This window comes from Lytechinus variegatus, chromosome 8 (assembly GCF_018143015.1).
Source record: "Lytechinus variegatus isolate NC3 chromosome 8, Lvar_3.0, whole genome shotgun sequence".
Taxonomy (NCBI): Eukaryota; Metazoa; Echinodermata; class Echinoidea; order Temnopleuroida; family Toxopneustidae; genus Lytechinus; species Lytechinus variegatus.
In genome coordinates, this window is record NC_054747.1 from 38724900 (window position 1) to 38739307 (window position 14408).

A 14408-nucleotide genomic window follows, 5' to 3' on the forward strand; every position below is an offset into this window, starting at 1 on the left:
AGTTCCTATGGGAGTTACCATAACAGAAACAAAGATTGCGAAGTATCTGCAATTAATAACATTGGTGACCTCCTGGCTATATCGTTCTTCATTGGTCACTTACCATCAACGGTTAGTTGAGTTGTGCTTGAATACACGACCAGGTCACTGGTAAGAACTGAACACATGTACGTGGCCTCGTCATCCAGATCAACGTCAAAAATCGTCAGATTCCCACTCGAACTCGTGTCAACGTTAAGGTCGTACTTGTCCATTGGGGTCGATGTCGATTCCTGCAGCCCACACGACTGTTCACATGCGTAGGTTAGGAATGTGGTGCCATCCTTCGACCATGCAAGGTATCCGAAGTCTTCGGGGGTAGTGTGAGGAAGATAAGTGCAAGAAAGCTGCACGGTGGCGCCCTCTACGGTTGACTTTCGCTCTATCGTTGTCACAGTAACTGCATCTAGATATTTCAAAAGGGAAAGTGGTAATAAAATGCAAAGTTAAACATTAACGTGGTATATTAAACATTATCGTGAGATGGAATAAACAAAAATGACACATACATATGCATAATTATCGATTGTGGGCACAAACGGAAAAGCCAATCTAGTTTAGAACCAAGGGTATTTCCGTTTATGCAAAATATACACGCATAGACCCGAACTTCTAAGTATCGAGTCTTAAAATGATATAAGTACTCTTTGGTTAAAAAAGTCACCAAAAACAAGTGCAGATTTAATAATCTCTCACGCGCTTATCTTATAAATGTCGGACATAGAACTTTCATACATGTATAAAAATAGGTTTCATATCAACTGTCCTTTACACTTATCACTATACCCACAGTTTTCTGATTTATGCTTGATACAAACAAAGTTCTGAACAATATACAAGTATATATATGTATATGTGTGTCTATATATACACGTATGTTCAAAGATTATGAGAAGTCTTTCGCCAAAGTTCGTCCAGTATATGACGTCACGCTTTTCGGCAGTGGCTTATATAAAGTCTGTTGGATATAGACCTGTATGTTTCTTATAACTGGCCAATCATTATACAGTCTTCTAAGGTGAAGGGATGTAGAATATAGGCGACATATAATTTGGCTGGCCATTCCATTTTCTTCGTCACAGATTCACTGGAAGTTATAGCCATGTTAGGCCTACTATTCCGTATTTCTTAGTTATGATTATGAATGCAATATTTATGTTTAAGGTTATATATATTTTTGCTTTTAATATGAGAAACAAGTCGGTACGCATTTTGTACACCTTCAGTTTTACAGAAAAAAAAATGAAATCCATTATTTACTCGGCATCGTTCATATTATATTGTACACATACTGTCTTTACTAAAGTGAAATAGTTTAGTCCATTCCTAGAATCCTGTTTCAAATATATGCAACTAATGCCAAGCACATGATCACATAGTAGTTATTTTTGTTTTGTCATTAATATACATAGGTCGGAGTTGGGAGTGAAAAGTACATCAACAAATATTTTAGTTGCATTTTTCAATGACATAGGATACAATACAATTATACATATAGCGCATGACTTCCGTACATTATCACATTTCTGTATTGACGTTCTTTCAAACTGCCCTTAAAATTCAAGGGAAATTCGTTGTTTACTAATTTTATCGTAACTCGTGATATTTTTTTACTGTTTCTTTTTAGTGATTTGACTTGTGCTGCAGATTCATAACATAAACATTTTCGGTTGTATATTTGCCAATTATCCGAATAGTTCGTTTTTATTCTCCATCAAGGAGACTGATTGCTATGACTTCATTATAAATCAAGCACACGCGCGCGCGCTCACGCACACACACCAACACACACACATGCATGTACACCCTCACAAAGAAAAAGACAAACAGAAAAAAGGATAAGACACTATAATTTATTTCAGTATAGGAAAACTCAAACAAACAATGTTGTTTTCGGTGTGATCATGCTCACACTGTCACGAAAATACAATTTCAAAGATTTCCAATCGCTTTATGCTTTGCTGTAAGAAAGGAATATGTGTGGCAGACCTTTCCCGCGCACGCGCGCTCACTCACTCACACCCACACACGCACAAACACTCATAAACAGAGAGAGAGAGAAAAAAAAGAAGAGAGGAAGAGATAAACAGACAGACACATACCTAAAGCGGCGCGCGGAGTATACTTGTGAGAAAACATGACGAAAAGAAAGGCAAGTAAAATAAGGTGAATTGAAACGGATTGCATGATTTCTTGAAATTTCGCCGATATAGCACTCTCCAATTGATGCATCCAGTTGGTCATGTTCATAATTACATGTACCTTTTTCCTATTTGATAAACTTGTCAAACTGATCATAGGAATCTTCACACACTTAAGTTTACAAATGACAGAGGGATCGGATGTTTTGATTTCCTAAATAGCGCTTTCCTGGAAAGATTTAAGTAAAACCGGAGGAAACCGGAGACAATATTAAATGGGCTAAGGAGTGGTTAATTCGGTCAATTGCTACCTGGTCTAAACATTTTCGTATATATTTCGGTTGATCTCATTTTCATCCCGAATGATCTAATCGCAATTTGTCTCAAACCATTTAGTCTAGTATCATTTTTTTAGCACGACTTAGTCTATAATGGTCATACGAATATGAACTTTCTATTTATCCAATTTTATTACACAAACAATGAAAAATAATTTAAAAAACGAAATGGGAATTTCGACATGTGTGGATTAGACTAAGTGGGTACCAAATCCAAGTGTATACCAAGTGGTAATTGATTTTAATTTTGTTTATGACATAATAACTCTGATCTGTCATGATAATTTGTAAATATTGTGGTTTTACCTTGATAAGGATTAATGATTATGATTCAATAAAACAAAAGAAAAACAACGTATGTTGTCTCTCCTTGTCTGTGTATTATAAAACAATTCTTTGAGAAAACTATTATTTTGATATATATGAAAATTATCCCAAATTTGTTTGTGTAGAGAAGCTTGAGAGGGAAGAAACCCGTTTTGGTAGTGGTAACACAATTGTGATATTTAAAATGTATTTAGTAGTGAATTGCTGTGTTACCCTTCAAGCGGGTCTATATCATAAGACTACACTGATCAGAATGATGCATTTTGGGTAATGAACCTGCACTGTAAACTGTGGTGTTAAAACTGACATCAATTTTTGTTAATAGAAGATCACACCCTGAGGTGTTAAAATAACACCCTAGAGATTGAACATAGCACCAAAGAGTGTAAATGTAACAACCATAGGTGTTGTAATAACACCTATAGGTGTAAAACTAACACCACCAATTTAACACCGGTGTAAAATAACTGGCGTGGTCCTTTATGTACACCGGTTAACACCACAGTTTTTGCTGTGTGGCAATATATTGAGGACATGAGGTTCGGCTATCAAGGCTACTGGTTTGTATGCCTTTAAAAGATCCCAAACTTCTTCTAATTTTTCTTGAGTATCACGGGGGTGCACATAGATTGGACCGTACTGCTGTAAAAGTTTACCGAGGTCAAGTAACAATAAGTATTCGGTTTTCAGGAATTCCCCGACATAAGTGAAAGCAACTTTCAGTGCAGATTTCACGACTATAAACAATCGAAAACCACGTGCATAGGTAAAGATTAAAAATGGGATATTTTGGGCATAGGCCTACAGGGTCCACGTTATGAATCGTTTGGGATTCCCTCAGATTGGGAAAAATGAAGAATACCCTGTTTGAAGCAATTGTTCAGACAGTTTATAAACTATTAATGCTTCCTTTTCGGACGTGTTCATAAGATCTATGACATCCGATCGGCTTATATTTCATAAGGACCTATGCCCACGAATAAAGTTTCTTTATGATGTAGACTAACACATTAAACAATTAACCTGAAGTTCCGAAGAAAAAGATAATTCCCCGCTACTCGGACAAACAGTATATTTTGATGTGCAGGGATAACATTTTCCACAATACAGTTTTAGGATTTTACCACGTTTTATTGTTCAGCAATTTTTATTCTTATGCAGCCCACACTGGGAAAAAGAAAATCAGTGTGAGACACAAATGTGTATGAAATTAAATTATGTGCACCCCCTATCTCTTTCTCTCTCTCCCTCTCTACCTCTTTATTGTGGTTGGAGATCGCTGATAGCAGTAAAAAATTACTGAAGACGCTTCCCAAGGGTTAGTTAGGGTCCATGGTTAGAGTTTGGCGAGAAGGTATTGGCGGGTTATGTGAAGATTGCGAATGAAGTTTAAAAAACAATTGTGGAGCTGGATTTTACTAGCACTGCTGATGCGTACAGAGGAAGAAAGAGAATACAATCTAGAAATGAATATGGAGTTTTAGGGTACTTAATTAAGTAAAAGGCCGCCTTCTTTATTCAATTATCTTTCCAATACCGAAATGATGCAGAATCTTATTCCATTAGCACACAATATATTATCGTCAATAACATCATCGTCATTACACTCAAGAGTATTACATCATCATCATTATGAAAATCAGAATATCGTGTCATCGTGTCATCAATCATCATCACTGTCATAAAAATGAAAAAGCACTATCACCTTCGCCGTTGTCAATGGAATATATTTTATCGAATAATTCTCATTATATCATTTTAATTTCATGATTGTATTAGTACGCCATCAGTCGATCCTCTTCGAACAACCGACCACAACTGTTTGCTTTCTCAAGGAGTTGTGAAGAATGATTACTCTGGCTTGTTACATAACAGCGTACACTTGGACGGTCTTTAATCCTATGTATTGACAGGTTTCCATGAATTTTAAAATTTGAAAGGCACCCACACCAATATTTACATCGGTGGTCTACCTGTGTCGTCATAGATTTATACGGCAACAAATTGAAGTGGACTAGATTTAACTTTGGCTGGAAAGGTGGTAATAATAAAGGCATTTACATTTGGAACTGCTTGATGTATTGATGATATTATAAACAAATTATTATTACTTATTGTTGTTTCATATTGTTTGTCATTTTAAATACCTCCACTTCTATCTTCCTTGTATTGTGTCTCTGTGTCTTCTATTCTATTTTCCTGTTTTCTGATCGTATTCTTTCTTTTTTTTTGATGTTTTATAATCAAAGCACGCTAAGAGACTTCTGATTAGTGATAAACATGAATTTGATCACACACACACATATATATATGTATATAAATGTATATATACATGTATATGTGTGTATATATATATATATATGTGTGTGTGTGTGAGGGTGTGTGGGTGTGTGTGTTTGCTATCTGTCCTCTACGTACGCCTTCAACTGTTCAATATATTAATATACACCACACAATGTCAACCCGAACACTCTCTGACATTGGCTTGGTCAACTATGTATTTCAAATCTGGTTTATGGTGATTATGGCCTTCCATAATAGTGCCATGCTTTGATTATCAAAAACAAACCCCTCAAAATTAAGTTCATCCCTGTCCATCTTGACCTCCAAAGTTTGTTGGCCAAGGAGGAACGCTTCTAGTATGTGCGGTCAATTCAAGTGCTTTGGTGTTATGTATGGTTATTGGATTGTGGTGTCATAATATTGGTTCAATTGTGAAAATGTTGAAGTTTACTGATTGCAAAGAAGATTTCCACATAATTGGTTGGTAACATAAAGAATCTTCAATCTTCCATACAACGAAATATAAACATGCGTATACCACATCTGGAGCCACTAATAAACAATCCCAAAACAATACAAATATCAAAGTCGATTAAGTGTGGAAGTTAATTTATTATTTCCATACTGTTTTGTTTTGCTTTTTTTACGTTGCCCTTTTTTGTTTTGTAAAAGCTTTTGTTTCTCCAGTGATTCCCCAATCATGACCCTTATTTTCAAGGAAAATAACATCAAAGGGTGATGAAATACAAAATTTGCTTAGCCCTAACTAACCCCCCCCCCCCCGATCGCGACAAAAATTTGCACGAAGGGAGAAATGACATTATCTACGCCGTTGCACAGTTAAATTGCACAAAATATATTTTTATATGAATCAATACGCTAATTCATTGATGAAATCATATATTTTCTTCTGTAATTCATTAAATAAAGCTCCTAGAAAGCTCGATGTTCTCAATGTTCTCGATGGCATTCCTAACAACTGTAAAGGAAAGCAATTCTGGTACCAAAATTAATTAAATCATTTTTCATGTAGTTGTATCTAAATTGTGTTTTTTCGACAAAACTCATCGGGGACATTATTTCAGTCATAAATAGCTAAAATTAAACGGCTGTTGTCAATAAGAGTGAGAATAATCAATCATTTTTAGAACTTTAGATGAAACAGATTTTGTATTGACTTTGTACATGATCAATACATTTTTGAGCAATTTTGGATCTATAAAATAAATGAATTATATGTACATGTAGTAACATAGATTGCCTATTTCATACAGAATCTCAGATGGAGTAATATTCGCTTCTGTTTTATGCTGTTTGATGTTATTTTTCGGATTCCGGAAGTTTTGATTCGCAAGCCTACTTTTACCAAATCAGTTTAACAGCACTTTTATTTCCGTCTGTACTATGTAATTTCCTTCCGGTCTATGTTCAAGTTCCTATGATGCCTAAATTTTGGTGCAATATCAGCAAATGGTGGTTTGTTTACATCATGCTGTAAATAGTATCCCTGAATAAAATTTTAAAAACGACATCACAATGGCTCATATTTCGTATGAACGAAGTGAATAATGACGTCTATTTCGGTATTAATTGATTAAATCTTAAACCCAGATTGATAATAAAATGTGGATCGATGTCAAAGTCACACCCAGAACCAATTAGAATTCATGTATGCGCCGCGCGGGAGTTGGTTGATATAGTGTAGGCCTAGTGCGTATTTTCTGCATTGGCAGTGGGTTTTGATTTGATGTGCTCCACCCTCGAATTTCTAATTTGGTACAGACAGCTTTGGACTTTGAGAGATTGTGATCTGCCCCCCCCCCCTTCAACAGAAAACAAGCAAAAAATCAAGAAGTATTCGCAAATGTTCTTTGTTTTCTTATTATTGCAACTTGGCGTAAGAACAGTAAACACAAGGGAGCGTGCATTGTGCATTTTCTTCGTAATATACATCCAACTACAGTGTAGACTCTGTCGATACAACCTAGTGTTTATGTTTGAGGATTATGCAAATATGTACAGGCTACTACAACCAACGCCAATACCACACACCCCTCAACAACCCATTTCCAGATTAGGTCCACCCCTAGAAATGCCCCTTGAAATCTTTTGTGGCGCTTTTAGCGTGACCGCATACCAAAGTTTCTTTCAGACTATTGAATACTAATTTCGGGCCATTGACGGCAATGATTGTAACGGGACAAGCTCATTGGCGCGTGAAGTCTTTGGAGCGAATACCACGTTTACACAAAAAATATTTACCTTTAAAATGTATGATTTTCAACTGCGCATCTATATATATATATATATATTGTGAATATTTAAAGACATCGTAACAATTAACTGATGCCAGCAATGGTCTTATCAATTAATAGTTCAAGATATCTAATAAATTGTTACTCTATTTTGTTCATTACTTATTCAGATTTTTTTTATTTGTTATCTGTCATATATTTATTCATTTATTTTATATCATTTTATTTCATTTCATTTGTGTGTTATTTTTTATTGATATTATTTTTTTTTGGGGGGGGGCTAGGTGATTAGCGCTATACTCTAGTTTAAATTAGTTAAATGTGAACCATGTGTCATTGTTACTGTCATCTAAGAATGAAATGACGGTATGACAATTCGTGTCATCTACTGTAAAAATGTAAAAGAGTTTACTACAAAGAAGGGTGTAACACCCCAATACCAACTCCCCGATTAATACCGAATGGAAATGCATTCCGCGGAAGATTTTCTCACACGGTATTAGGCGTGGAAGTGAATCGAACGATCCAGGCTTATCATCACGAAATAGCCTTGCCAAATGGCGCCGTGAAATTATCATATGATGGGCCAGAACCGAAGAAAATTACTTAAATGCATACGTGCTTAAAGGTTTGTCGTCGACAGTAGGCATTTGGATATCTCGTCCATAAATTAGTATGTACTGACAGCATGATTTTTTTTATATGTGCCCATAGAGGACATCCGTAGCCAGTGGAGCACATTTTCAGGTTAGGCATATCAGGAGGAGTTAATTTCAACAATTACGCCTCTTTACACTTAAGAAAAAAGCAATGATACTTAGCATTCAAAAAGTATAATATAGTTGTGGCAATTCAGTTGTCTGTGCCACTTCGCAAGAGGCAAAATTAATAGTTTTGCAAATGGTGATATGTCTGGTTCAAATAGCTTTTTGAATATTCAGTATTGTTGGAAAGTTGTGCTAAGGCAAGCGTATTTTATAGGCAGAAAGTTATCACAATATTAAATGAAAGTCTAGCTTTCATTCATACGGTGGACATACAGTATAGTGCCACGTTCAAAACAATTTTAGACATAATTTATTCTAAATACATTTTTGATCCATTATTATAATCAGAATATCAGATCATTATTGACTTAGACCTTGCAGTGACCTTAAGAAAATCTTCGAGCTATAAGTCCCATAAAGGTGGGACCTAAATATCATTATCATCTTTATGTCAACATCATGATTTGATAACAACGCATCCTAATATTTTCCTGTTTTACCCCCCCCCCCCCCATTGCCCTTTTCCATTACGGTACGTTTCAAATTTTGAATGTATATTAAAATAGATAAAATGATAAGTAAAATATATTTTTCTCGGTGGCATATATTTGGTCTCTCTGTAGTTAATATTTCTTTTTATCACTCTTACTTTTTTTTCTTACTTATCTTCATTTCTGTTTTTAATTATTTATCAACCCAAAACATCATCCTTGTTAATTTCAAGACTGGCTGTGTTTGAATGGCCTGGGGCCCGTTTCATAAAGGACTTGTAACTGATGTAACTTTGCCATTATGGCAACTACCATGGAAACCCTGATTCTGATTGGCTGCTGAGCCCCGTTACCATGGAAGTTGCCATAATGGCAAATTTACAACAGTTGTAGACATTTATGGAACTGGCCCAAGGACTACATTTATCACTTGTCGTCTTTTATAAGCTACAGTAGGTTGATCATGGAATTACAACGAATATATACAATTTTTGTATATACAATTTTTTATTGTAATCTTCGGTAATTTATAGGCCTAATGATCCGAATTATGTAAAGGAAGCAATTGTAAGACCATGGTATAACATGGTAGAATCTCCCTTCCCACAAAATTGCCTAGTAGGAGACAAGACACACAATATGATTGTGAATTTTCTCACCGTTAACAAGTGGTTCATGGGTTCACACACAATTGCGTTTTGTAGATGGAATTTACCCCGAAGGTAGTGCTGTTAGATAAGAAAGAAGAAATGATCCTAAATGCGGAATGATCATTTTGTCTGAAACCAGAAAACGGGGCTTTTTACAAAGCAGCATCCAACTGTTTGACTCCTTCATGTGTGTTCTCAAATATCGTTGGAAAGCCTCAATAAGGGCTCAATTCACATCCAATAATCATAATATAAGAACAAGATAAAGAACATGAAGGAGAGAATGCCTCTTAACTTATAGGGTCCGGGATCACATGTCTGCCTATAGGGAAATCGGGCTAGCATGGTGGTGGAATTTTGCTACAAAAACCTGTCGATACGACAGTTGTTGTACTTGCTATCGTCGTAACCATGATAAATTGGGATATAGGGGCGAATTATGTTTATACTCTTTCAATATCCCACGGGACGGAGGGGGTGCTGACTTCCGTAGAACCAGAATCACACGAGTGCCTGGTACGATATTTACCTCGCAGGAGAAAATACAAAGAAGTCCTTGCGCGGAGGCTAAGTAAACAAACGGTGGACAAGAGACAACCCCACCTGAATGAACAACCCGCGCCAAAATCTGAAGTACCAACGCGCGCTATTCAGCCCATGCCTGAGCACTGGTCAACACAATACTGACCATGTTGGAGGTTGTTGGTTTGTTTACATCATAAAGAAATGCATCAAGTATTCCTAGCTAATGAATGATCTTGATATTGACCAGGTAACCACAACTATGTATGGGACGACATACAACCCCATAATTGCCACCTTAAAATTGATTTTTAGGAGCTTATACGATGGTCATCCCATCTTGTTTCGGAGCTGATGATTCTTAATGAATCGTAATTCAATTCATATTATCAAGATAAATTGTTAAAGGACAAGTCCACCCCAACAAAAACTTGATTTGAATAAAGAGAGAAAAAAAAAAATCAACAGGCATATCACTGAAAATTTTATCAAAATCTGATGTAAAATAAGAAAGTTATGACATTTTAAAGTTTCGCTTCGTTTCACAAAACAGTTATATTCACATCTAGGTCGGTATGCAAATGAGGGAACTGATGACACCACTCACTATTTCTTTTGTATTTTATTATATGAAACATAAAATATTTTTATTTTCTCATCATTGTCATGTGAAGTGAAGTTTCATTCCTCCCTGAACACGTGGAATTCCATTATTTTAATATTTTGTGCTTCAGGCAAGGTGGTCCTCATCATCAAATTCGTAAAAATTGAAATATTGTATAATTCAAGCAATAAAAAACAAAAGAAATAGTGAGTGGGTGACATCGACTCTCTCATTTGCATGTAACCGGCTCGTTCATATAACTATTTTGTTAAAAATAAGCGAAACTTTGAAATGTCATAACTTTCTTATTTGTACATCCGATTTTGATGACATTTTAAGCATTGTGCTTCTCTGATTTTTCCCTATCGATTCAAATCAACATTTTTCTGAGGTGAACTTGACCTTTAGTAATCAGGGAGGTCTGGTACAAATACATTTTCACCATGCCCTCTGAGAAACTGGAACTATAAACTATAAATGTTTCGGAAGTTCTTTTCAACACGTAAGTCGTATCTTCCTACTGAGGAAATCGCTTATGGTTCAGTGTCTGTTCAAGGATTCCGAAATTCGTTTTCACCCTGAATGCGAATGATTGAATCCACATCTCTTATCATGATGTCAAAATGTACTTTCTTTCTATATGATGTTAGGCACACCTATCGGGAAGTATAAATACTTGTACTTGGCAGGTAATGCATGAAATCACATTAACTTTAACACGATTCCCAAGACCCTTGACTTCTTTTAAACATATATAATGGAGATCTTCTATGTAAGGACACCTCCACTGAATCACATTTCTGAACTCAATTCATACACTTTATATCTTAAGACTATCCACCTCTTTTTTTTCTAAAAGTCAAATTTCAAAAGATCGTATGATATCATTTTACACCCCGTTCGAAATTGGTTCGTTTTCAATAGTTTCTGCGACATCAATATTGACATGGTGCGTCTAAAGTTCGAGTTCATTACTGGCCCACAAAAACTTTGCCGTAAGCACGATTAGAAATATAAAATGAGGACATTATGTTCCGTCTTGCGGGTAACATGGTGCCACCAGTGGAGTAATGAGACAAAAATTTAGAGGGGCTAGATATTGCCCATTGTGTAAAGTTGAAAAAAAAAGTTGCGAGCGAGCGTGCAACAATTCCGACATTCTTAATACAAACATCAAATTTTGTGAAAAATCTTTACATAATTTTCAAAAAAATGATATCATATTTCATCGTTCTCTTTCTTTTTTCATGTTCTCTTTTTTCGGTCGTGATGTTTTTTTTTTTTGGGGGGGGGGCACCCCAAGCCTCACCCCCATCTGTACGCCGGTTGAAGCAACAAAAGAGAGGGCCCTCATCACATACAAATAAATTATTTGTCAATATCTCCAGCATATGCCTTTGAAGTATGTTCTGTTTTGTTATTCACTTTTGGTTTGCCCCTATCCCTAAGACAAAAACTATCTCTGGAAAACAGCGCCACCTAATTGATGTCGTGCCTTATTTGTCGTCTGCGACAAGACGATAACATTGTGATTATTTCATATGAATTAAATATCTATATCCTTATCCAATACATGCTACTACATGTTCATGGAGTGAGGTAAATATTGACAAACTGACATGATACTAAATATTAAAACATTCTTCGACTATCTTCAAAATCAACGCTGATAACTTATGTTTAATAACAATAAGACTAATCTATTTCGCTATTACTTTGGTGATTTCCTAGAAACAGAAAAATAACATTGAGGTCAAAAAGGTATTGAAATAAAATATAATAAACGAAGCCGGGGATCGCCACGTCAGTATAACGATTCGTGCATATTCCTTACTTACTTCTTCAAAATTCTATAATGATTTTAAGCTGGTATGTTAGCATGTGCTTAATCATATCTACATTTCATGAACCTACAAAGACTCGAGTCATTTGCCTAATATTTTACCTAATATCGGGTTAAGAGGAACATTTCGGCCCGCGTTTGTTGGGCCCCCAAAAATGTTTAGTTTAGGAGATCTTTCATACTCTTTGTGATATCCCAAAATATGCAGTTGCCTCATGATTTATAACATATCATTTTTTCACGCTTTTACTGAGGATTTTGAGTCTGGTTATATTTTGAAAATAGTTTTTGAGGGGTGAAGAAACCCTCTTTAAAAACAAAATTACTGCTGGTTTTACCCATGTTCTCACTACATTGAGCCACCAGCCAAACTAGATTTTTGATACATGATGAGGGCGATTCCATACGTGTCGCACGGGACATTTTGACAATTTCTCGTTTCCTAGCCGAATGCTTGAGCAATAAAATATCATTTTTTTTGTCATTGATAAAACTATAGTGGGTAGTCATGTAAAAAGAACTATTAACCAACACATAAAATTTGATTATGGGTAAATTAGAGGTAAAATGTGTGTCGTACGGGAGGCAGAAATGTCCCTTACGACACGCAACATCTTAAGCTCTAATTCACCTATGGACAACATATTTTTGTTGGTTGTCAGTTTTTTGCATGTCTACCCAGTAGCAAATTAATATTGCCACAAAGCAAATTGAAGTTCTTCGTCCGTTTGGACAGCAGGTTGAAAAATGTGAAAATTGCTGATTTTTCTAGCATGAAATCGCCCATGACTTACTGGTATATTATGATTCGGGGACTCTTACTCCTGGCTAGTCATCTGTCATATACAGCGGATGTTTCTACCAGCATAGGTAGCTCTATGGTTATACAGTTTAGTGGGATATTAAACCCCGCATTTTTTAAAGAGGTTTTGTAAGGGATTATGAAGTGGTCGATCAAAAGTTCACAGGTGTAACAAGTGGCAACAATAGCAATAATCAAAGTAATTATGATGGTGGTGATTATCATTATAATGAAGATGATAGTATTATCATGGTGAGAATGATTATAATGATAGCAGTGAACCTAATAAAAATAATTAATTAATTATAGCAATAATAATCATGATGATATTAATAACAACTTGATGCAGCTTAAGATAATAATAAAGCGCTTTCCCTTTGATTTATATCCTCGAGCAAGGGAATTTTTGTCGCTGTTATGTGGAAGTTGCAGTTGCATTGTGTTTTGTACCTACTTTTGAAAATGAACATATTGAAATGATTGAGAATTATTTAAATAAACATAATAATGATTTGGAAAGTCTAGAACAATCTAATGGAGAATTACATAGACCCTATGTTGCTTTTCATATATTGATGTCGAATACTGGTAAATTGCATCTTCCTTCGAACGTCAAGACCGTGGGAAAATAACTTGGACATTCATATTATACAGTAATGATTAAAGGTTCTACTCACTTGAACACATGGGCGGTCCCAGGCATGCGGTAAATACAAGCACCATAACACTCCAGTGCCCCTCCATTGCTGTTCGGCTGCTCCAGATACTAAAATATGTGACCCCGGCCGACCCGCTCGATCCTTTACTCTACAAGTTTGTATGGGATAATAACAGCAGAGTGAGAGATTTGTTTGGTTTTTGTTAAGGGTATTGAAGTCGGAAACTCCACAGTTGTGTCCGTCTGCGCGCTTGAGTAGATTTGATGAAAAGTGTGGTTTCCTCCCTCAGAATTAAGATGAATAGTCTTTCGTATGAATAAAGCCTCTTCCTCCTCTTTTCCAGTTCTGAATCAGTCGAAAATTAGAGTTTTTGTTCAGGCGATTTCGTGGGATACTTTAAGATCGGATCGTAACTGAGTGCAAGCTGAGTAGCCAACTGTTCGGATTCAACTCCACTCTGAACTATGTTGACGGTGAGATTTATGTTGACATGGTACACCGCCCTCACCTGACCTTACGTCCAAATAATGAAACCACTCGGAGATGAGAAAAAAATCTTCTTACAAAGATGATATTACGTTCTGATTGGGGACATTTGGGACAAATGAAAATAAAAAAAAAATGAAGGCTTGGAAAAAGGCGGAGTTTTCGCTAATTATTTTCAATTTTCTTTTCTTTTGTATACGA

The 14408-nt window shown here is 35.8% G+C and overlaps 1 protein-coding gene across 1 annotated transcript in view; it reads right to left on the reverse strand.

The window, feature by feature from the left end:
* LOC121420473 (roundabout homolog 1-like) overlaps positions 1-14152 on the reverse strand; it is a 28122-nt gene extending 13970 nt beyond the window's left edge. The window contains exons 1-2 of the mRNA XM_041615118.1: positions 13740-14152; positions 104-445 (exon numbers count right to left, since the gene is read on the reverse strand). Of these exons, the coding sequence (XP_041471052.1) occupies positions 104-445; positions 13740-13806 (409 nt within the window). The 5' untranslated portion in view covers positions 13807-14152. The remainder of the gene's footprint in view (positions 1-103; positions 446-13739) is intronic.
* Positions 14153-14408: the final 256 nt, after the last annotated feature.